At 39.4% G+C, this 25,807-nt stretch overlaps 2 protein-coding genes across 8 annotated transcripts in view; both read right to left on the bottom strand.

Moving 5' to 3' along the window:
• The window catches only part of LOC127494676 (polymeric immunoglobulin receptor-like), an 88,460-nt gene extending 73,052 nt beyond the window's left edge, over positions 1–15,408 (bottom strand). For 3 of the 6 annotated variants that reach the window (XM_051860793.1, XM_051860780.1, XM_051860788.1), the window contains exons 1-6: positions 15,289–15,408; positions 14,799–15,110; positions 14,401–14,709; positions 14,278–14,308; positions 13,817–13,880; positions 13,588–13,640 (exon numbers count right to left, since the gene is read on the bottom strand). In XM_051860793.1, the coding sequence (XP_051716753.1) occupies positions 13,617–13,640; positions 13,817–13,880; positions 14,278–14,308; positions 14,401–14,709; positions 14,799–15,110; positions 15,289–15,400 (852 nt within the window). In that variant the 5' untranslated portion in view covers positions 15,401–15,408 and the 3' untranslated portion in view covers positions 13,588–13,616. Of the gene's footprint in view, positions 1–12,770; positions 12,917–12,996; positions 13,054–13,142; positions 13,206–13,587; positions 13,641–13,776; positions 13,881–14,277; positions 14,309–14,400; positions 14,710–14,798; positions 15,111–15,288 lie in introns of those variants that run through there. The other 3 variants (XM_051860761.1, XM_051860751.1, XM_051860770.1) reach the window with 2 other exon arrangements.
• Positions 1,108–25,807, bottom strand: part of pigr (polymeric immunoglobulin receptor) — a 47,227-nt gene continuing 22,527 nt past the window's right edge. For both annotated transcript variants that reach the window (XM_051860856.1, XM_051860845.1), the window contains one exon: positions 1,108–2,253. In XM_051860856.1, coding sequence (XP_051716816.1) covers positions 2,225–2,253 — 29 coding nt within the window. In that variant the 3' untranslated portion in view covers positions 1,108–2,224. The remainder of the gene's footprint in view (positions 2,254–25,807) is intronic.

Below are 25,807 nucleotides of genomic sequence, written 5' to 3' on the forward strand. Positions count from 1 at the left end.
CCTGAGTGAAGAAAATATCCACTTCAGTTTCACTTATTTGTCAGTGTTAATGACAGAACAATCATATTTAAGTATCACTAAGTGTTTTTTCAGTCAACACAAAAGTTAAAATCAACATGAATGTATAAGGTAAAATGCAGTATTTATGTCTAACTGGTCACAATTTCTTTCAAGGCACTTTTTATTATAAAATAATTATTACAAAATGCTGTTTAAAGTATAGTAGTCAACATTTGAAGTGGATCAAAAACTTTCATCAAAGTTGTCCTAAAACCTTCTTCTTAGGACAACTTTAATGACCTTTTTTTGATCCTCTTCAAATGTTGACTACTGTAGTTTTAGATGGAGTACAGCACATCATACAGCCGAACATGCCAACTAACCGTATGAATAAACTGAACACTTGCCTGTTATGAACCAAAGAAAAAACACAACGAACTTCTTCAAACTGACATTCCTTCTGGCAAAAAGTTGAAATGTTTCTTCTCTCTGCATCTTTATCGTGTACGTCTTCTTTTTCCTTTTGTTAATACAGAATCAGCTTATCACTTGAGAAGGTTTGCCTATAATCTGATGCTCTAACTGTATTAGACTCACTTCCTGTATCCATGCACTAGTTGCTTGTGTCATAAAAACTTGATTTACAATAAAATGTCAAAATGCTTGATGGCAAATGTTACAAAAATCACTAATGCATCACTTGGGCGAGAAGTCTAAAATTATTCTGAATAAGAATTATTTACTTTATGTGCAATATGGTCAACATTTACTTCTGGTATTATTGGGTAGTAGCGAGGTTTCCTTCTCTAGTTCTCATTTTACAATTATAGAACGACTGCAGTGAGTCACTGTGGAAACTGGTTATTTTGGTCTGTTTTGTCAACACATTTAAGCAAAAGAATCAGCAGGTGACAAACAACCTCAAATAAAAATTTTAATACACCTTGAAACAAAATGTGAATGCAGCACTTTTTCTGTACAGAAGTTAACAATGGACAAAAGCTTTTCATCATTTATATGCTGATAAAGAACATGACGAGACAAAAATAACAAGAGTAAGAATCAGTACTTCCGTTCTTCTAAAAACATTCACAAGTGTTCCAACCATTTTCTTCACTGTGTTTAATAAATGCTGTTTATTGGTAAGAACACATCCACACTACACGACTCACTCATAACAAGGCTTGTACAAATGCTGCGTCCACGCCATGTCGTAATTATAATTACTAGATAACAATCCGTGACGTTCTACTCAAAGCTGTTCTCGGACTCAGAAATATGCTTTTCCATGGCAACACTATCAACACTAAAATGAATCTGCAGCAGTCAGGTGGTACAGCGGACATGTGGTGAAAATTCTGAGTTTACAAGTTGTAATTATGAATTCTACACTTATTACAAGTCGGAATCTCATAATTTCCATAATTCTGACATGACGTGAATCCACCTTTACTTACAGACAGATAAACGTGAAATACATAACATGAAAAATGCATTGAAATGAAAGATTATATTCCATTTAACTGTTAATTGTGAAACAAATGTCAAATATTACCCCAGTGTTACAGTAGGACCAGCCAGGAGACAGGAGATTAGTTAACAGGTTGTTTATTGAACACAAGCAGAGTAGATGGTGACAACAGGTGAGTACACAGAAGCAAGTTCGTGACTGGTGAATGGTATAGACAATGATACTGTCCTTTGTGGTTGCAGAGTGCCAATGGAGAATGATACTTGCTGACTGGAGACGATGACTGCAGACAACACTTCACACACAGACTGGATACGAAGGAGGGAACTCGGAGACAAGGGAACAGGTAAGTAGTGAGGAGAGTCCTTGAGGTAAGCATACAGGTAAGTCCTTAGATGCGAACGAGACCGGACAATGTGACTGTGTGTGTGAGTGTCTTAAATAGTGCTGGTGATGAGTGAGCTGATGAGGTGCAGGTGGCGGTGATCAGTACTCAGGGGAAGCTGTGCGCTGTGATTGGTGGATGTTGGAGCCTGGCGTGTCTGTGACACCCAGTCTGCAGTTTCTCCATTCTGCAGGCCTTTTATTGACTTGTTAAAAAGACTTAAAGAGTCATAGTGTCCATCAGTTGACTTTAAATTCTCCTTCATCATCAGAATGTCCATGAGTTTGGTGTTTCCCATCACGAGGCTCCTCTGTTAGAGCATTTGGAGCTGCTGAGCTGGAGTGTTCAGGAAAATCACTGAGGTGTTCTTATAGTCTCCTTCTCTCCATGGACACATCTGCAAACAAGTGAAATACTGTCAAATACAGCATCCAGAATAACTTGCCATCAACATTTTCATCATTAAACCTACACTGATCACCACAAGAGCTTTATAATGTCCCCTACACCAGTGCAGCTGTGATCGGTCAGTCGAGTGTTCTGATTGATGCAGGAGGAGTGGGCGGAGACTAAAGCAATCAATAAGAGAGTGATCAGGGCTGTGGCAGTTTTGTGTGAAAGATAAGGATTCACACTAGCTTCCAAGACACCATAATTTACCATTAAGTCATGTTTAATGGTCTAGAACAAATTGAAACATGCTTTATTCATAAACAAACAAATATTAAATAACTACAATGCTTATTTCATGCTAAAAAAAATGGAGGGAAAAACATGCTCCATAAGACGCCATTTTTATTCTCCAAAAATCAGAATTAAGAGTTTAAACCTTGCAATTTTGACACTTTTTTCTCAAAATTGTGAGAAACTCAGAATTGTTTCCTTTTATTTCTCACAATTGCGAGTGTATATCTTGGAATTCTGAATTTTGATCTAAAATTGAAATTGCAATAATGTCAGAATTGCGATAAAGTCAGAACTGCATGAAAAAAGTCAGAATTGCAAATAAAAAAAAACTTACAATTGAGAATTGTCAAAATTGTGAGTTATAAACTCAGAATTATGAGAAATCAGAATTGTGAGATAAAAAGGTCCGTGTAATGCTTCACAATTCAGTTTTCAGACAATATATGCAAATGCCAAAATGAAAAATTGAAACCAGGCGTTAATTTTTCTTCTTTTTTTTTTGTTTTTTTTTTTCGTGTGCTTCATCAATATACTTTTGTTAAATTATGACTTTAGAGACAATAATTTGAATAAATGAAATCTAACCTATTTTCTATTTTTCCATTTTTTGTCTTGTAATTTGCGCTGTGGGCCGTACCATTAGCACGGGGGTGTGGACGCGGACTAGGCTACTATCATTTCATTGATTTAACGGTTTTATTTACACTGCAGGAGTGTTTTTTAAAAATAGCTTGCGAGCAGCAGCGCTTGCCAAGATCCTTCATGTCAATCTAGCATGAAAGATAAAAAGAGTACCAAGTGAAAATTTACTAAAAATTAAGCATAAATGTTTTCTCTAGCGGGCATTGATGGTAACCGGCTTGAGCTTCCGCATGCTTCTCGTTCGCTTAAAATGCCCTTAAAAAAATATAAATATATAAATATAAATATATAAAATGATATATAGTGCTGCAAGTCAAGAGCACTGATTTATTTATTTTCAATTATTAATTTCAGTAAATAAGGGTAAGGGTCAAGGCCGGAAAACCATACTGGATGCCCGTGGTCTTCGGGCCCTTAGACAGCACTGCATCACATACAGGAATGCTACTGTAATGGAAATCACAACATGGGCTCAGGAATACTTCCAGAAAACATTGTCGGTGAACACAATCCATCGTGCCATTCGCCGTTGAGGCTAAAACTCTATAGGTCAAAAAAGAAGCCATATCTAAACATGATCCAGAAGCGCAGGCGTTTTCTCTGGGCCAAGGCTCATTTAAAATGGACTGTGGCAAAGTGGAAAACTGTTCTGTGGTCAGACGAATCAAAATTTGAAGTTCTTTTTGGAAAACTGGGACGCCATGTCATCCGGACTAAAGAGGACAAGGACAACCCAAGTTGTTATCAGCGCTCAGTTCAGAAGCCTGCATCTCTGATGGTATGGGGTTGCATGAGTGCGTGTGGCATGGGCAGCTTACACATCTGGAAAGGCACCATCAATGACGAAAGGGTATATCCAAGTTCTAGAACAACATATGCTCCCATCCAGACGTCGTCTCTTTCAGGGAAGACCTTGCATTTTCCAACATGACAATGCCAGACCACATACTGCATCAATTACAACATCATGGCTGCGTAGAAGAAGGATCCGGGTACTGAAATGGCCAGCCTGCAGTCCAGATCTTTCACCCATAGAAAACATTTGGCGCATCATAAAGAGGAAGATGCGACAAAGAAGACCTAAGACAGCAACTAGAAGCCTGTATTAGACAAGAATGGGATAACATTCCTATTCCTAAACTTGAGCAACTTGTCTCCTCAGTCCCGAGAAGTTTGCAGACTGTTATAAAAAGAAGAGGCGAACGCAAGGTCTCGAGAAGCCGTTTAAAAAAAAAAAAAAAAATGTTTGAATTGATTTTACCTTAGTTGAACTGATATGGCTTTAAAACGCCATGTCATGCGCGAGATGCTGCAAAAGACACCCTATCTCGCAAAAGACGGAGTGGTATGGAAAAACTCGTTCTGTGTGAACGGGCTCATAAAAAACAATGTGTTCGAATTTTAAAGACGTGGTGCGGCGCTGCGCTTCTCGACCTATGTGCGACCCTTCATTCACTGAACCCTGCAAATCATCAGTAGCCTAACGTTCTGTATGGAGTCCAAGGCTGTGTCCGAAAACTGGAAAAACTAGCTTCGCTTCCTGTCTCCTGAGATCCCTTCTTCTGATCGACTTTTGAAGGCAGCATATGTATCCTTTGCTGCCTTTGATATCCCACAATCCGAACGAAATGGCGAAAATGGACGAAAATGGCATCCTAAAGTTAAGTTTGCTGGTCAGTTTGTGTGTAAATGTACGTTTTTGACCAGCATTTTCCACTTTTGATGTAATTTCTAGCGAGAAATTACTAGTGTAGTTATTAAATATTTGTTTAGTTCTCAACAAAGCTTGCGCTATTTTGCGGTATCATTAAACTGTTATGCTGCCACGGAAGTCTGTCTGAAATCAGGTCGTGTGGTTCCTTCATGCACAAACGCTGCCAGTGCGCAGCTCTGTTGTTTTATCCATTATAAAAACCTGATGACGCTAAATGTGTTTAGTTTTCTGACAAAATAAATAACATATTAAAGTGTGGCAATAAATTAAATGGATCAACAAAAACAATAATTATAATAATACTAATATCCTCTGAGTTGTTTAAGGCAAGTAAATTGTGTTGTTATTTTACTGTTTTTATACTGTGTATATGACAGAACATATGATAATGTAGCCTAATATAGTCTACAGGCTTATATATTTAAAATGTTGAACATCCAAATACCGGTCTGGGTTCAAACATTCCGACATGCAAAGTGAAGCATTCACGTGACTGGAAAGAAAATTAGCTTCGTTTTTCGCTAATCGCGTTTCTCTGAAAACAATACGCACATTTCGGGACAAAGATCAGTCGATCATACTTAGATTCTCAAGTATTTGTCCAAAACTTGTCCAAATGTTGTCCCAACTATCCAAATTGAGTTATCTAAACAAATATTTTTACATTCAACAATGTTGTGCCAGTTCCCAGCATGCATTGCAGCTTGAAGAAATTATGTGGAAACTATTATATAAAAATAAACTAAACTAAAAAAAAAACTATTGCTTTGCATTAACCAGCTTGATTTATGCTGCTGCTGTTGTTGTCACTGTTATTAAGCTGTTATATGTTTCAGAGTTCATGTTTTTACTAAATTACAGTTGTTGATCATCACCACAAAAAAAAAAAAAAAAAAAAGATCCAGGCCCTTCATAGATATGACACATTTAAATTTCATTAACTTTACTTAAACATATCTAATTAGGAGTAATACGCAATGCTGGAAATCGGGGTAACGCGGGGGGACGGCATCCGGGGAGTGGATTTCGAGGGGGGAGGACGGCGTTCCCGTTTAAATTTGTTAAGGGAAATTAAGGGATTTCTGTATTTTATTCTCTCAATAGCCTACGAAAACGATACGAATTAAGCACAAAAACATATTGCAATAAAAATCTTACTCAGTGCTCGAAGTGAGCCGGCACCCGCCACCGGCTCTTCTATATTTTAATCTGACTGTACTGTACCCTCACCGGCACTTTTCACATGTTTCCGGTAGGCTACTCTAATCTCCACATCGAAACATAGAATCAGGCTATCAATTAAAAGCTTTTTAAACTTCTCATGACCACCTTCACTAGAATTTATCACGTTCTATTGTATTTACTGTGGTACGTTTTAACTAACTTGTTAAAGAATGTATAATATATAATCCGTTAAGGGAATAGATTTAAAAAAGAAAGAAAAAAATTAACATTGCTCTAAACATAATGTGGAGCCATCAGTGGTCCACCTGTAATTATATTCTTATTGTTACAAATGCTATGGATAAATAATTACAAGAACTACTTTTTCATAAGGCCAAGTACAAGTTAGAATCAAGAGCTTTAAAGTATGGACCTTCTTAAATTATTGACTAAACAATTGGTTTTCCCCATGTGCAAAATGTGTTCTGCTAATATGACAGATATGCCCAATAGAAAAAACCTGCCTGTATTCCAAGAGATGACAGGAAATTAACATGTTCAGCATAAGAAAATTTTAAGTAAGAATAGCTTGAGTTCCCATGGCACTTTGTAAACAAGTGATTGTTAACTATAGGCTGTTACTTTATTGCAGTTATGTTATCAACCAACTTTGCAGGTGTGGACCATTTTGCAAAAATAAAACAAAAAATAAATAAACCTCACGAGGGAGACAAGCAGTCCTTGATGCTTCAAATAAAGATTGCATCAATTACATCGTTACACCAGTAGGTGGCGACAAGTGGCTGTTAAAAATGTAATTGTCATTGAATCATTCATTAAAAAGATTTGTTCAAAAACATTGATTCATCTAGTAGCCTAATGAAACAAGTGACATCTTTAGAATTGAGTCATTGAATCATTTATTCAAACTGATTTTTAAAAAAAAAACGAATTCAAATTATGTTTTTATTATTATTATTATTATTATTATTAGATTAGAATAGAACTACATGTTTTGAAAAGCTCCATAACATCCTCAAAACAAAGTTTTATAAAATGATAAACATCACATTTCAACCATTTTAACCATTGTTTAAAAAAAGGGATGAATGAACATTATTATATATTAAACATTATTATCCAAATTATTCTGCTTTTTAGAATGCAACTTCCTTTTCCATTAAAACTGGATTCACCTTTAAATGTTTAATAATTGTTGATGTTCAAAGCACTAAACTGAGAGGTCTCCACCCAAAACATTCTATGGTTTTCTTTACCATGAGGACAAATCTATTTAAAAGGTTTGTGTGACCTTGTTCAATTCTGCAAGCACCTCATATGCAGATTCCTAGACAATGCGTCTTTAATTTGGCCAAAATCAAACAGGTAATTTTCTCCAACCAGAGATTCTGTTGAATGAACATGTTTGTGCCACACAATTCATAAATGTTGTTCAGGGGCGCAGGAGACATTTTCAAAGTGGGGGGGACCAAACTGCGTTCTCCCGCGGTAGAAATCGCGGGGGGCACCGCGATGTGAGCGCAAAGGGCACTTTCACTTTTGCGATCAAAGTGCACGCCACTGATAAGCATTGTAAATGCAGTATTACAGTATACACATACCAATTAAACGCGCAGGTCTCCTCTCGTGCGTCCTCCCCACTGCGTCGCTGGTCGAGGCAATAATCACTTTCGTTTCGCTTTCAGATATCTCTTTTATAGATGCCATCAATGCTTTTACCTTTCTAGATGTAATTACCGAAATCAAAACAGTCCATAAACTATATCCTCACGAAAACTCCAGTCAAGCCAGCTCGCGCGTCAACCTGAGAGATCAGCATCCTTACCTTAAAGTGTCAAATTTCACAGTTTCTGAATGGACGGTTTGGCTTGATTGACAAACGCTAACGTTCGGGCATGATTTATATACCATCGACCTGTCCTAAAACGTTAGCACGCTTTGATCGATTGTTTGGAGATCGGGTGTTTCTCCGTTCGAGAGCGCATTTACTGTTCACATCCGCGACAAAACAGTTGATTATTTACAAACGAAAGCTCACAGAAACGTGAAAATGGTCTCATTTGAAAGAAAATATCCTAAGCTAAAAGATGATATAGTGTGACTGATTGAAGCAGCCCTTATCAAAAGTGCGGCGGTCGATTTCTGTCTTTTCAAAACTGCGGGGGTCCTGACCCCCCGTCCCTCGAGTCAACCATAGATATACATAATAAAGGCTAGATGTCTTACGGCGGAGTTTCTAACGTCATCACCGGCGGCCATCTTGTCACAGGCAAGCTTTCTGGCGGGCTCTGTGGTACCTGATGTAAGGTGAGTGATCTGCACAAACACAATTACTCTTATCTCGCTGAAATCTTGACGGATTTACAAATGGTTTGGTTTCTTACAAACGTTATTAACGTGGCTATAATTCTGGATGCTTGAACATGTTGAAATTGACTTAATCATGCAGCATAGTTGTGTATCACGGCTACTTGCGCAAGTTATCAAGGCTGAGACCACAATCGAGCTGTTCAATTATATAGGTTTTACTGACACCAATAACGATTTAATGACAACTAATCTTTTGTCTAAATTACAATCTTTGTGGATGTGGTTGTAGTTATTAGCTGGCTAATAACAAGAAGCTTTGAGTGACACCTAGTAGTTGTTTAGCTGCTACCCAGCAATTTTACATCAGTGGGAGAGGCAGAATTGCTCTTTCTTTTCAATATAACTTAAGTTGCACATGATTTCCAATCGGTTTGGTTTGTTAAAAACATCTTACATTATGATACAGGAAATTGCTGGCTTTATAGGAGAAGATGCCCGACTTTTGTGCAGCCTACTGATGCTCCAATCGCCGTAGTCTCAAAACGAGAGCCCGTGGGATCACCTTTCACCTGTAAGATATGACAATATTATGATTATATTTGGGATAATCGTTAGTTACTTAGTGGATGTACAATACAGGTCCTGTTACACAGGAACAGCGGGGCTATGACATAATAGTATTACAAGATTGCTGTTGATCCAAAGCTTTTTACAAGTTTGTTTACACAATCGCAGAATGTTTCTTTTGGACATTCTTTTTTTTTTTTTTTGGAACAGTGATCTCTCAAGTAGGCACAGTGCAATGTCGAGGGGAAAAGCCTAGTAAATGGCCCAACCCTGAAGAAGTTAAAATAAACATGTAATAATTCAAATTATTTTATTATAGTAATATTCATATTATAAAAGTGTATATATATATATATATATCTCATGTTGCCATTCTGTACACTGAGTTTTAGTAGCCTATATATTGATTTAACATAAATACCTTGTGCATGTGTATATTCATTGCACCTATCTGTTCTGTTCAATGTTATTTTCATATGGAAGTCCATGGTTATAATTATTCATAAGTATGCAGTGTCATAAGTAAATCTCTGACGTTTATAACAAACCAAACAGTCTGAAAATCGGTAGAAAATTGAGCAAGTTATGGTTATTTAAATGTACATGCACCATTAAAACACAATGTTACGAGTGAGCGAGCTGACTGTTACAAGATGGCCGCCGGATGCGGACGTTGACCTCCATTGGCCAGCAGCGTGGACGAGACATCTAGCCTTTATTATGTATATCTATGGTGTCAACGGCACGCCTGATGTTGTTCATTGACCTTTCATGTGCCTGCTTGATAATTAAAAAAATATTGTTTAGAGGAAACATGAAATAGCCCTGTTTAATTTTATTATAGATTATATACTATTTTATATTTAAATACATCTGAAAAGTCATTGGAAGTAAACAAAAAAAAAAAATAATAATAATAATAATAATAATATAAATCTTCCCAACTAGAGTCCCCCCAGTGAATCCCAGCCATTTCCAGCCCTGGTAATATGTATTTATATCTAATGAGTCCAACATAAAATATTTAAATAATCTATATTTAAATATTTAATAATCTATTTAATCTATGAAATTTATTTAAAATTGACCAACTAAATTTAGTTTGATTTGGGAAATGGGAGTGCCTTCTGCGCATGTGCGAGACACACTCAGACAACACGCTCCAGAGGTTGCATACTACTTCATCGTGGCGGTCTCATTTAAGAAAAGTAACTGTTAGATTGCAAAGTAAGAAAGAAATTACAGTATTTTACACCTCATGAGGGACAGTCAGTTTTATTACGGTTATTTTTCTTAAATAAGACACGATTGATGACGTATGCAGCCTTCAAATGCGACCTCCAGAGGACACAGACTCCGAAATGAGACGCAGCAACAGTGTGACCGACACCATTTTCTCATGCTGGTGGAAGGACCATTTCAGCTGATTTTCGGAACATTATGAGATACACATTCCCTGGCAGTTGGCACTAAGATCAATTTTTAACCACAAAACAACTAGTACTTTCCAGCAACGAATATCCAAAAGCAAGAGGCAGGTCCAAATAAAGCAAGAGGCTTTTGGATATTCGTTGCTGGTAAGTAGCTACTAGATGTTTTGAGGTTAAAAATTGATCTTAATGCCAAGGAATGTGTATATCATAATGTTGAGTGAAATATGTTTGGTGAAATACAGCGTTGAAATAATTAATCGCGGTGAATTGTTATAACAACTGTAGGCTATACAGACTCACCTTTGCTTAAAGTGCCCCGTTATGGATTTTTGAAAATTACCTTTCATGTAGTGTGTAACATAGCTCTAAGTGAATGAAAACATCCTGCAAAGTTTTAAATCTGAAAGTGCACCGTATATAAAGTTATTGTCTCTCAAAAGTAAGAGCCAGCTCAGAGTCAATTAAACGAGTTGTTTGTAAAATGAATCCCAAGCCGTTTCGTTGTGACGTCACAACGAAATATTAGCATATTGCCCGCCCACTTATTGCGCACTCAGACGCCAGGGAAAATTCATTTTTTCAACAATACCACAGCAGTACAGTCTTTTGTTGTGTTCCCATCGTTTTACTGACGACTGCTTCTCAAACCTTGGGGAGTTTAACGCAGGATTCACAAAACGTTTGGTCTTAAAATATGGATCAATGCCCAGTTAATTTGGACCAGCTTGCTCCTCTGAATCTCAACCTGTAAGTATGATTAATAATTGATGTTTATATTTTCTAGCGTTCAAAATTCGTAGTTTTGTATTTTATGTTGTGTAACTTATGTCTCCTGCTAACCGGCTAACTCACGTTTCTGTAGTTCTGCTATTCAGATGTGGGTCCAATATTGTCTAAAAATGTGTTGATTAATGCAGCTTGTCTGTCTTATTACTTGGAGTAATGATCAAGGGTGGAGCACGACTTTTGTTTACAAAGTCTAATGCATTATCAGGTATTCATGTTTGTGCTGGGCTAATGTGGGAGTTTATATTTTATAGCATATTAAAATAAAAATATTAAAATGTTGTATTTAATAATTAAATTGTAATTATGTTTTACAATATTACTGTTTTTTTTGTTTTTTGTTTTTTTTTCTGTATTTTTGATAAAATAAATGCAGGCTTGATGAGCATAAGAGACTTCTTTTAAAAACATTAAAAATAGTAACATTCTCCTACCATTGCTATGCTGATGACACACAGATGATCTGACGGTAGCTGCACGGATCTTGGACTGCCTGGTGGACATCTCAGCCTGGATACAAGAACATCATCTACAACTCAATCTGGAATCTCGTCTTCCCAGCCGCTCCGATGATTCAGCATAATTCCAGCTAGGCTCATCAACTGTAATTCCATCCTGATCCGCCAAAAATATTGTGGTAATCTTTGATGACCAGCTGACGTTCAGAGACCACATTACAAAGACAGCTTGGTCGTTTAAGTTTGCACTGCACTATACAGTAACTATACACTATACCTAACAGAGCATCCAACACAACTTATCATCCAGGCCCTTGTCATTTCTAGACTGGACTATTGCAATGCACTTCGAACATGTGCAATCTCTCTAACCCTAACTGGACAGCTGAATCCCTGACAATATTCAAGAAACAACTAAAAAATCATCTCTTCCATGAACACTTAATGGCATCCTGCTGACTCTTAAAAAAAAAAAAAAAAACACTATGCTTTCACTATATTAAATCCCTCTCTGTTCTAGTTTGTACTATTCTGAACAAAGTTTGAATCTTTGTATTTTTTAGCACTTCTCTTGTTTATTGCCTCCTTAAGATGAATTGTTTGTACTCCTTATTTCTAAGTTGCTATGGATAAAAACGTTGGCTAATTGGTTTATTTTTCATATTGACCACTTTGACAGCTAGTGCATATTTCCATTTTTATTTATTTTTTATTGTGCTTGTTTTACACTGTAAACTATTTTTTTTTCTTTTTTTTATTTACTGTAAAATTCACAGTAAATTAAAAAAATGAAAAAAAAAAAGTTTTTACAGGAAAAAAAAAATTGACTGATAGTCATTGTGAGGTGTAAAATACTGTAATTTCTTTCTTACTTTGCAATCTAAGGGTTACTTTTCTTAAATGAGACTGCCTCGATGATGTATGCATGATTGGGCTCCCAGGCGAGATCCCATTACGTCAATATCGACGTAACGTCTCCGTTCTCTCCTTCAGGGAACGGGGGTTACAATAGTAACCTAGACGTTACATGCGTAACCTGAGACGGTTTTGATCAACAAGCCATGTGCCTTTAGTTATTGTACAATTTGTAGACAATTGTACTGTAGAGCAGAAAAACTAATACTAATGTGACCGTGAGTTGAACAGGGTTCAGTGTCTCTCCAGCAGAACCATCCAGAAACTCTCAATCTCAGTCAGAAGCATCATGTTCCTGTGTTCTTCTCACTGCTGTTAGTGTGGAGCCACCAAGCTGTATATTAGTGCCCCTGCTGGAGGCTTCTGGAAGTGCAAGATCATATTTTACATACTGCCAGCGTCACAAAAAAATCCATGAATTAATATATTTCTGTAAAACTTACTGCTGCACTCACAGGAGCATCACCAATAGTACTGTAGGTTTTGTCTTTGACGGGATCCTAATTAAACACGATATATTCATAAAAATCATACTCTTAATATGTCATACTCTGAGCTATCATGTTAGTAGTATGTCTGGAGTACTTACATTTGAGCATTCATCATTTATATATATGTTGCATTTCACAGGATCTTCAGGTTCACAGTAGATCTGCATTTCACACAAACAGAGAAAACAATAAGGAAAAAGATTTCAAGAAATCGACAAAAAAGTTTTGATTGGCCTGGAGATTGATGACATGTCTACTAGATGGATCCTGGCATTTGCTAACCCGTGTAAACCAGAAGAGGGAGACAAAGAGTCTCTCATGTCAATCGCTTTGGCTCAATTCTATTCTATTCTAATTCAACTCTGCCCATTAACTTATAAAAAATATTTCTGAATGTTTTCTGAATGTTCTGAAAGCGTTTTAATCTTTATCTAAAAAGCTCAGTTTTATACACAATAAAGTGATTGTAAAAATGTAAAAAATACACTGATCTTGTAATATGAACATTTTCATAACTAGATGCTCATAAATTAAAAGACTTACTGGGTCAATGGTCCTGCTGTCATTTTTCTCTATGTTTTGGTGTTTATCTTGCTCTTTATTTTAAAATGGGAAACAATAACATTTGACATTAACAGAGTTTATACTATTGAATCTGTGCTGTTGAAATAAAATGGCAGGGCATGAAATGAACATTAATAGAATTAAGAATGGAGTGCAGGTCAAACTGACTAGTTCTCTGTTTCCATCTCCAGGTGAAAATAACACCGACCAGAATCAACAGCTGCAGAAGTGCAGCTGAAACTGGAAGCCACACAGTCAGAAGCTCTTTACTTCTGTGGGAAATAAGAAAACACTTTCAAATCTTTTAGTTCAAAAAGCCCAGAAAGAGTTCTGGAACTAATTCAGCTGAATAAAAGGAATCTGAACTAAACTTTGATCAGACCTTTATTAAACTTTGTTAATGTATTTCAGCCTAAAAGTATTTATAATTAGTTTAAACTTTATTTTATTTTATACACAGTACAGATTCCTGGAAATTCCTGTTTCTCTTCTGCAAAAATGGAAAAAAGAAAGAAAATTTACCAGGACAATGAGGAAATGATGTAAGCATTAAAGACAAAGAAATCGAGGAAATAGAGCACTGACGACAAAAGAGACAAATATAGAATAATTCCAGGAAGATAATTTTGAAAGGAAGCTCAATTTAATGAGAAATGTTTTAATACTTACGAGTCTCTCTGATTGTCTGTGGCCTCGTTTACTGTCAAAAGTAGAAAGCAAAGCAATTTTAGTTGTGTTCTGTTTCATATGTAGTAGAAAAATATTTAATTATTGAAAAAAAAAAAAAAGTACCTTGTTTTGCCTCACTTACAGTGAGATGAACAGGGTTCATTGCCTCTCCAGCAGAGCAGAAGTACCATCCAGAATCACTGAGTCTCAGTCCAGTCATCAGCACAGTGAAGGATCTTCTCCCATCATCACTGATCTGGACTGATGGATTCTGGGATGTGTCAGTCCTCCCCACTGTGTAACAGCTCTGATCTTTATATCTGCACCACTGTTTGGGCTGATTCTGATATCCAGAAGTGTAGAAACACCGGACACTGACATCACCACCTTCATGTCCAGATACACTGCTGCTCTCCACAGACACATCAGGAGCTGAACACACAGAGTCATTTGAGATTATAATGTGAACTTGTGTAATGTCAGAAATGTAATGTGATTGAAACAATTACAAAATCTCATACCAGGCTGAACCTTGAGATGAAGATCGTAGTTAAAAGTCGACAGTCCTTCAGTCTCCACAGCACAAGAATAACCTCCAGTGTCTTTATACTGCAGGTTTCTCATAGTCACAGTAAAGAGACTCTGATCAGGATGATCAATTACTGACAGATTCTCCTCTGTTGTGTTTGTGTATATATTAGATGGAGTGATGTCTGAGTGCCAGTATTTCTTCTGCAGTGGGTTTTCCTCATCATAATGACATGGGATGGTGACAGATCCTCCAGTCTTAATAGGTAAAACATGATTTGACCCACCAATGAAGCATTCAACACCTAAACAAACACACACAGCTTTAATGTACAGGATTAACAATAAATCACTTCTCAATTTGTTCAATCTTCACATAAAACACATTAAAAGCATCATGAATAGTTGAGCATGAAATGTAATTTTAAAATCATAAACAGGATCAATTAGATACAAACACAGAACAGCATTTAATACTCTCACCTAAAATGAGCCAAAACCAGATTGAAATGTAGAATATTTTTGTCTTAGCATATACAGCCATTGCGTTTGCTCTTGCTTGTGTTTCCTGTATGAGGTCGTCACTGGAGTGCATCAGTAAAAACTGGCCAACTTCTGTTGTCTGCCCTCATATTACCATAGACAAGAGAAAATGTTCTTGGATGTCTTGCGCCACCTGGCTAAAGGGTGTATACAGACTGTACATATTCATAAAATAAAGTGCAATCAATAGTTTTGTTTCCATTGTTTGATGGGTGTTCAGTATCAGTTATCAAAAGTATCAAAGTTTGTGAACATTAATTAATGCTTCAGGTTTCTAAGAATCAACAACACTTTTACAGCATTTAGATTGATGTTCATTTCTGCATATACTAACACACAAGTTGTATAAATTAATATTAATGTATTATGAACAATAATTAATTAACTACAAACAAATGAATATTTTTATATTAAGATAAACCTGTTACAGGACAGAAGGGAGCGGAGACACAGGTAAAGATTAACAGGTTTATTTCAGGTAAAGCAGAGCGTGAGAAGAGTGCAGGTGAGTGATGGCAGATGAATGGGTCGATGAGCCGATGAACTGGAACTGATACTTGACTGTGTTCTCTAGGGAGCGTGGATGCCGGGAGACGTGGAGCAGACGAACACACAGGAGAAGCACAGGAGACGAGGAGACACTGGGAATCACTGTAGACGCTGGAGACAGGTAAGTAGTCGAGTAGGGAGTCCTGGAGGTAAGTGAACACTGGTATGTGTTAACGAGACCGGACAGTGACTGAGTGAACTGGCGTGACTTATATGTGGCTGTGGTGATGATTGTGAATGAGCGTCAGGTGTGGCTTGTCAGTACTCAGGAGAGGGAGTGCGATGTGATTGGGTGAGTGTAGAGCCTGGCGTGTCTGTGACATTACCCCCCCCTCCACGGTCCGCTCCTGAGGACCGCGGACCCCGACGTCGTGGTGGTCGACCTCTGCCTCGGGGGCCTGGCTTGCTGGGGTGTCTGGCGTGGAAGTCGTCAAGGAGGCTGGGATCTAGGATATCATTCCTCGGGACCCATGAGCGTTCTTCGGGACCATAGCCTTCCCAGTCGACCAGGTATTCAAGGGCTCCACCACGACGTCGGGAGTCCAGGATATCTTTCACCTGGTAGGCTACCCCGTCTTCTGCGATGAGTGGAGGAGGGGGATCTTCGGGGTCGCCAGGCTCTGTGGAGGGAAGAACAGAGGGATGGTGAGGCTTCAGGAGTGACACATGGAAAACTGGGTGAATGCGATACTCAGGAGGGAGTTGCAGGTGATAGGTGACGGGGTTGACTTGCCGGATGACGGTGAAGGGGCCAACGAATCTAGGACTCAGCTTCTTACAGGGCAGGCGCAGCTTGATGTCCCGGGTTGACAGCCAAACCTTCTGCCCTGGTTGGAAGTTGGGTGCGTGGGAGCGTCGAAGGTCGGCTGTCAACCTGCGCCTGCGTAGGGCTCGCTGGAGTTGCAGATGTGCTGAGTCCCAGACCCTCTCGCTCTCCCGGAACCAGTAATCCACCGCCGGAACGTCTGATGGTTCCCCATCCTAGGGGAAGAGCGGAGGCTGGTAGCCGAGCACGCATTGGAAAGGTGTAAGGCCTGTAGTGGGTTGACGAAGAGAATTCTGGGCGTACTCGGCCCAGCCTAGGAACTGGTTCCAGGAGTCCTGGTGGCCGTGACAGAAGGTACGCAGGAAACGGCCGATCTCCTGTATCTTCCTCTCCGTCTGCCCGTTCGTCTGTGGATGGTATCCGGAGGAGAGACTTATGGTCACACCTAGGAGTTTGAAGAAGGCCTTCCAGACTCGGGAGGTGAATTGGGATCCACGGTCTGATACAATGTCTTCAGGTAGTCCAAAGTAGCGAAATACATGGTTGAATAATAGTTCTGCCATTTCCATGGCAGTGGGGAGTCCAGGCAGGGGAATTAAACGACAGGACTTGGAAAAGCGGTCGACGATTACCAGCACACATGTGCATCCATCGGAGACAGGAAGGTCGGTGATGAAATCCACTCCTAGGTGCGACCAGGGACAAGTGGGAACGGGCAGAGGCTGGAGTTTTCCGGAGGGAAGATGGCGTGGACTCTTGGAGACGGCACATTCCCTACACCCTTGCACGTACCTTCTGACGTTGGATGTCATGTTGGGCCACCAGAAGCGCTGTTTTAACAGCGAGAGGGTTTCGTTGACCCCGGGGTGGCCAGTGCCCAGTGAAGTATGGGTTGAATGGATGAGGGGTGTGCGTCGTGACCGGGGTACATACTTCAATCCGGGGGGACAACCCGGCGGAATGCTGGTGGAGGCATTGGACTCGGGGAGCGTCTCTTCCGACCAGGAGATGGAACTTACTTAGAGTCTTTCGGGGATGATGGGCTCTGGATCCTCGTTGCTCTCGTCGAGGCTGTGGATACGAGATAGGGCATCGGCTTTCACATTCTTCGATCCGGGACGGTAGGAGATGGTGAAATTAAATCTCGTGAAGAACAGAGCCCATCTGGCCTGGCGGGGGTTTAGTCTCTTGGCTTCTCGTAAGTATCCTAGGTTCTTGTGGTCTGTTAAGACAACAAAAGGGTGTTTGGCTCCCTCAAGCCAATGCCTCCATTCCTCTAGGGCAAGCTTGATGGCGAGGAGTTCGCGGTTGCCGATGTCATAATTGACTTCCGCCGGGTTGAGCTTCCTGGAGAAGAAAGCGCATGGATGGAGTCTGCTGGGATTCCCCTGCTGCTGGGATAATACCGCTCCCACTCCGGTGGTTGAGGCGTCAACTTCGACGATGAAGGGGAGCTCTGGGTCAGGGTGAGCCAGGAGGGGAGCGGTCGTGAAGGCGGTTTTGAGGGTCTCAAAGGCTTGGGTGGCTGCTGGGGTCCAGGACAGAGACTTGGGCTTACCACGGAGGAGGTTGGTGAGTGGACCGGTGATGGAACTGTAGTGCTGGATGAAACGGCGGTAGAAATTGGCAAATCCTAGGAATCTTTGTAACTCTTTAATAGTGGAGGGAATGGGCCATTCTTTTACAGCTGTGACCTTCCTCTCGTCCATGCGGACGCCACTGTGGTCGATGTTGTAGCCGAGGAATTGCACGGAAGGCTGATGGAAGGTGCACTTCTCGGCTTTCAGGAAGAGGTGGTAATCTCTCAGGCGTTGGAGGACCTCCGCAACGTGTCGGCGATGTTCGGCCAGGCTCCGGGAGTAGATCAAAATGTCGTCAATGTAGACCAGGACAGACCGGTGCAGGAACTCCCGGAGCACCTCATGCATGAAGTCTTGGAATACGGAGGGGGCGTTGACCAGGCCATACGGCATAACAAGATATTCATAGTGGCCGGTAGGTGTCACGAAGGCGGTCTTCCACTCGTCCCCCTCACGTATTCTGATGAGGTTGTACGCGCTGCGGAGGTCCAGCTTGGTGAACACAGTGGCGCCGCGTAGATGTTCCAGGGCTGCTGGGACGAGAGGAAGGGGGTAACGGAATTTTATGGTGATTTGGTTGAGTGCTCGATAATCAATGCAAGGCCGCAAGCCTCCGTCCTTTTTGGCCACGAAGAAAAAACTAGAAGCAGCAGGGGAAGTGGACGGTCGGATGTAACCTTGCTTGAGAGCCTCGTCGATGTACTCCTCCATGGCTTTCTCCTCCGGGACGGATAGGGAGTATATCTTCCCTCTGGGCACTGGCTCACCTGGGATGAGGTCAATGGCACAGTCCCATGGCCGGTGAGGAGGCAGCTTGGAGGCCTGCTTAGGACAGAAGACATCTCTGAAGTGGGAGTAACAGGCTGGGATGTCCGTGGAACGTTTCTCGAGAGGGCTTTCCACTGTGGTAGCCCCGACTTGGATTTCATGGGAACTTGGAGAACTGGACGCTGGGAGTTCGGGAAAACAGTCCTGGAAACATTGGTTACCCCACTTCAGGATCTCTCCTGTCCTCCAGGAGATGGTGGGGTTGTGCTGCTCAAGCCATGGGCGCCCTAGGATCACGTCAGATGTAGACTCCTCCAGAACCAGCAGCTGTATCTCCTCGGTGTGAAGCACTCCCACTTGGAGACGGAGAGGTCCCATGCTGTAACGTACCTTCCGTAAAGGTTTTCCTGTTATCGCGTGGATCTGGTAGATCTTCGGCGTTGGGGTGGTCTTGAGACGCAGCTGGCGACAGAGGGCTCCGGAGATGAAGTTTCCAGCTGACCCAGAATCGAGGAGCGCACTGGCTGGAAGACAAAGTTCAGCAGCAGTAAGTGTTACTACAATTGTGAGTGGTTTCATTTTATTTAGAGTGGGCAGGACGGCACTCACCAAAAATCGGGCAGGACGTAAAGGGCATTCAGCGATATAATGCCCGGCACCACCACAATACAAACAGAGATTCTGGGTCAGCCTCCTCTGTCGCTCAGCTGCTGAAAGGCGTGAGTGCTCAATTTGCATGTTGTCGTTTGCTGGTTCTGGGGAGCTGACGGACTCTGGCTGGCGGGAAATGGAGGGGAATAGCGGCTGGCCCTGGTGCTCTTCTAAGCACAGCTGCATACGAGTGGCGAATCTGATAGACAGCTGAATGAATTTCTCGAGCCCGATGGAATCCTCGTATGCAGCGAGATGCAACCGCACACGGGGATCGAGGCCTTGACGATACGTGGTTATTAAGGCCTGCTCATTCCAGCCACTAGCAGCAGCGAGGGTACGAAACTGGAGGGCATAATCAGACACAGTTAGTGCACCTTGCTTTAAATTGCATAATCTCTCACCAATCGACGAGTCCCAGGCAGGTTTTCCAAAAACTTCCTTGAAGTGGGTTGTAAAACTTGACAAGGATGATACAACGGGGTTGTTTAGGCTCCAGAGAGGTTCAGCCCATCGCAGTGCTTTCCCGTGAAGCTGAGAGATTATGAAAGCCACTTTTGAACGATCGTCTGGATATAACTGCGGTTGCATCTCCAGGACCAGCGAACATTGCAGGAGAAAACCGTTGCAATCCTCCGCCAGACCAGAGAAGGGCGCCGGTTTGGCCATGGGACTGGCGACCATGGGAGGTGAAGGAGCTGTGGCGGTGGATGCGGAAGTGTTCGCTGGTGGCGTTGTCATGGAGGTGCTGGTGAAGGTGCGACGAAGTGCATCGACCAGCTCTTGAATGGGATCCGGGGTGCTCATGCTGTTACCTGGACGGTGTAGGTCCGGTCTTCTGTTACAGGACAGAAGGGAGCGGAGACACAGGTAAGGATTAACAGGTTTATTTCAGGTAAAGCAGAGCGTGAGAAGAGTGCAGGTGAGTGATGGCAGATGAATGGGTCGATGAGCCGATGAACTGGAACTGATACTTGACTGTGTTCTCTAGGGAGCGTGGATGCCGGGAGACGTGGAGCAGACGAACACACAGGAGAAGCACAGGAGACGAGGAGACACTGGGAATCACTGTAGACGCTGGAGACAGGTAAGTAGTCGAGTAGGGAGTCCTGGAGGTAAGTGAACACTGGTATGTGTTAACGAGACCGGACAGTGACTGAGTGAACTGGCGTGACTTATATGTGGCTGTGGTGATGATTGTGAATGAGCGTCAGGTGTGGCTTGTCAGTACTCAGGAGAGGGAGTGCGATGTGATTGGGTGAGTGTAGAGCCTGGCGTGTCTGTGACAAAACCTAAGTAAAATAAACAAATATATATTTTTTTAAAAACTAACAGTAATGCATTAACTGATTGTAATGAACTGAACAGTACTGTAAAGCTCTACCAACTAAAATCTTTTTTTTTTCTTTTTTTTTTCTTTTTTTTGGCATGCATGTGTGTCACAGGTAGTATATTTTGCAGGTATTAAAGATCACACAGTTTATCAAATAAAAAAAAATAAAAAAATTGTACAGTTTTTTTTAACTTTCATGATCAAGCTATCAACTTTGATTCCTGTGTTCACTATCCTGTTCATCACCCTGATTTCCCACACCTGTGTTTGTTCCCTGCCATTGTGTTCAGTCTTGAGCCAGTCATCCTGAGTTTCCTGCTGCCTGTTTTCAAGTTAAGTGTATCTCTTGTTATATATTTTTGGACCCTCGTGTCTGTTTTGTTTTCTCTGTTTTATGGAAGCTTGGCTCTCTTAGTTCATTTTTATTTTGTACCTTTTGTTGTTCTAGCAAAAATTATTTTATTTTTTTATTTTTTTTTTGACTCAAGTCTCCTGGCTCTTTTGATCTTCTGCTCTCGGGCTTCCTGGGTTCAATCCTTACCGAGGGCAACTCCTTACAACAACATTCTCCTAACCTTAATTTTACTCACAATATAATATTGAAATTGAACATTTGTAATATTCCAAGAACATTAACATGAAGATTCATCAAACATCAATAACATTATTAGGACATTGCAAGAATGTTGTTCTAAGGACATTTTCTCTCAACATTATGAGAACTTCATCAAGTACAAATCTATCATAAGGATGTTCTGAAAATGTTCTCAAAACATTTTGTCTCACTGTTATGAACAACCTTCTTGGAATGTATTCATGAAGTTTTTTCGAAGTTTTTTTTCTCAACATCATGAGAATGCATATCAAATAATGCTATAAGAACATTCTATTAATGTTATTTAAAGAATGTTTTGCCTTATCATTTACATAACCTTCACAAAATGTGGTAACACTTTACAAAAAGTTTCATTTGTTAACATTAATACATTTGTTACTGTATTTGTTAATCTTTATTAATGTTAAAAATACAACAGTTCACTGATTGCTCAAGTTAGTTCACATTGCATTAACTAATGTTAACCATATAACTCTTGATTTTAATAATGTATTAGTAAATGTTGAAATTAATATTAACAAAGATTAATAAAAGTAGAAGTGCAGTTCATTATTAGTTCATGTTAACTAATGTAGTTAACTAATTTTACTTTAACTAACTTTATTGTAAAGTGTTACCCAAAATGTTAGTGAAAGTTGTGGGAACATTCCCTGTTAGTTGGGCAGATATTGTTACGAGCCTCCTTAAAAATCTATAGGTTAAAGAAGGCAGGTAACAAAAAGTTAAGGAGAGAGCACGGGAATTCCCATTTCCAGGACCCAGTTCAAAAAAACAAGTCCACAAGAGCTTAGTGAAAAAAAGAAGTAGATTCTTTTTATTTTAGTTGACATAAATGAAATGGGTTACACTTTATTTTAAGGTGTCTTTGTTACACTGTAATTATACATTATTAGTACTGAGTAATATTAAGTAACTACATGTATACTATAGGTTTAGGATTTGGTTTGGTTTAGGGTTAGTTGCATGTAATTATGCATAATTTACATTTTTATTAATTCATTTATTACTATAGTAACTACATGTAACATATGTAACAATGACACTGTCAAATAAAGTGTTACTATGAAATGTTTTATATTTGTTTTTTTTTTTTTTGTTTTTTTTTTTTTTCTCAAAATAATAAGTGGAGATAACATCAAGCTTCAGGAGGGGACAAGGCCAAAATAAGAAACAAAAGATCAATCTTCCTAGAAGGGGGTTAGAAATAACTTGCATAGAAAAGATAAGAAAACCTAAATAAAATACAATATACTTTCCTTACTCCCTTACTGTCCAATAAACAGGAGAAAACAGGTATACTCTCAAACAAAACTGGCATCCACCTCCCTATAATTTTCATGAAAAAGATATATACAGCAGGTTTCAATTTGAAAACACTAAATGTGTAATTCACTTCCACTAAACACTTTAACAATTAGCTGTACAAAACAGCTCGTTATGCTGCTTGATATTGCAAACTGGTATTTCCTACCATGTTATTTTTATTATAAACATATTGGTTTGTATTGCAAACAAAATAATCAGTGCTTTTATGTATTGATGATGTGAGTCTGTTGTGCCACTATTTAATTATTGCAGTAAGTGATTTCAGATAACCCCACCCCTAAATGACTCTTGAAAACAAGCTGAGCTGTGGTTGGTCACTTTATAAGTCAATCAGACTGTCACTTCCTGTCTGTGTGGGCGGTTCCTGACTAGAATAAACTGCAATGAGGACTTCCTTCCACAAAACAAAAGTCTGCTAACTGCTAACCTTAAGCTTAACAGTAGCAAATACAAATCTGAGGAGTTTTACACTGAACCTGTTATTTATCTAGACACCAAAAGTCCTTCAGGTCAATGTGGAGAACAGCCTGTGATCTCTAATTCTGTGACAGACAGAAACACTCCATCATGTGGCATCTGACAAAGAGAATAGATAGAAAGATATGACAACAGCACAAAGATGCACATATGAGTGTTGAACAAGTCACAGCTGTAGATTTAGGACACATTTTAAAAAAGTGTAACCGTGAAACTGTGATAATACTAACGTGTTCTTCTCAGTGCCGGTGTCTGTTCTCACAGTTGCTGTAAGAAATGGAAAACAATTTTTAAAAAGTGGGAATAAAGCTTATTTTTATTAATTATTTGATGCACTTATATTACCTGGTTTTGGAAACCTAAAGAAAAGACAACACCACATGCAAAAATAGACAAAATGTTTAGAAAAACAATGAATTCAACTCTATTATACAGATCAATAAAGTGGTTACACTTTATTTCAATAGTCAATTTTAGACATATTAATTATGAGTAACTTTGCAACTGCATATCAACTAGCACTCATTGGAGTATTAGTTAGATTGTAAGGTTAGGGTTATGATTAGGGTTAGAGGAGCTGAATAAGTTTACATGTAGTTGCAAAGGTACTTTTAGTCAGTAGAATGTTTGTTGGGGGAAAATAAAGAGTTATCAGATATTAAGCAGACAGTATACAAATACTCTAATGACTGCTAGTTGATATGTAGTTGCAAAGTTAGAGTTAGAATGTCTAAACTGGACTATCGAAATAAAGTGTTACCAATACATTTATAAGCATCTAATCAAGCCCATGACAGAAAATATTAATTTTGATTCATATTTTACTTGTCTACTAACCTGTTTCTCTCAAAAACTTCAGTGGTCACAACTGTTGTCAAAGAAGAAAATATTAAAATGATTTATTAAGATTCTGAGAATTTTTCATTTGAAATTCAAAGTTCATTTGAAATTCATTTCATACCTGATTGAACTGTGAGATGAAGCTGCTCTGTTTCATCCATTTGAAATATTGCTCCAATCTCCACAACACACCAGTAAGATCCAGTGTCTTCTTTCTGCAGGTTTCTCATAGTCACAGTAAAGAAACTCTGATCTGGATGATCGATTACTGACACTTTTTCTTTGGTTTCATTAGCATATGCCAGAATGTTGCAGTAATTGTATGCTGCATAGGCATCAAAGCACCAGTATTTCTTGTGTTTTGTGTATTTCCTGTCATAATAACATGGAATAATGACCGATCCTCCAGTCTGAACTGTTAACAATCTGCTGGCTGATCCTGTTGTGCATTCAGAACCTGAGTGAAGAAAAGATCAACAATCATGACTAAACACAATATAGAGTCATTGTAACTTGTTACTTTTTGTCAAAGCTTATGAATGGATCATGTTGACATTATGTTTGCATGCTTGTAACATTTATGTTTATATTTTTAAAAACCTACACATTCATGAAGAATATGAATAAATTAAAAAAGAGAGAAAACTTGCCTATTATGAGCCAAAGAAAAATCAAAATGAACTGCATGATGGTGAGGATCCGCTTGTAAAAGTGTTGTGATAAAGTTTCTTCTCTGCATATCTCTGAACTCTGAATAAACTTCCTCTTGTCTTCTCAGAATAAATAGTTCTTCACACCATACAGAGGAGAGGAAATGATGTGAACGAACCGCACAAATCAGTCTCTTATACGTCAGTATTGGCTACATACATATAGGCTGCGTTTATACTTAGCATTAACATGCGATCACCGTGATCTGACTTATCAATATAAAGTGGCTTCTGTATCTGGATAAATGATCGGATCCCTGTTTCCTGCGCAATATTTAAAATAAGTCTGTAATGGAAAACTGGTGCGGCTGTGAAATTTGTTTTCAGTTGTGGCTATATGCATTTCAAATCTCATAAAATGATTTGATTCTGCGATCAAAATGGTAAAAAGAGACCAAAATATTGAAAATTATGTATCCTTTACAGACAGTGAATGGCTGGCTGTGCAACTTTTGGGTGCTAAAACTAAATTTTGACTATGCATTCTACTCCATCTTCAGTTGTCTCGTATGAACACAAAGCTACATGCAGCGATTCTCGTGACGTCGACCTCTTGAATGCTGATATGATGGCTAGATTGTGTTTACATCACAATGAGATCCGATCACAATGCGTCCTCAACTACCTCTGTACCAGGACACATACAGTGGGTACAGAAAGTATTCAGACCCCCTTAAATTTTTCACTCTTTGTTATATTGCAGCCATTTGCTAAAATCATTTAAGTTCATTTTTTTTCCTCATTAATGTACACACAGCACCCCATATTGACAGAAAAACACAGAATTGTTGACATTTTTGCAGATTTATTAAAAAAGAAAAACTGAAATATCACATGGTCCTA

The sequence above is a fragment of the Ctenopharyngodon idella genome, chromosome 2, assembly GCF_019924925.1.
Source record: "Ctenopharyngodon idella isolate HZGC_01 chromosome 2, HZGC01, whole genome shotgun sequence".
In the NCBI taxonomy this organism is placed as follows: domain Eukaryota; kingdom Metazoa; phylum Chordata; class Actinopteri; order Cypriniformes; family Xenocyprididae; genus Ctenopharyngodon; species Ctenopharyngodon idella.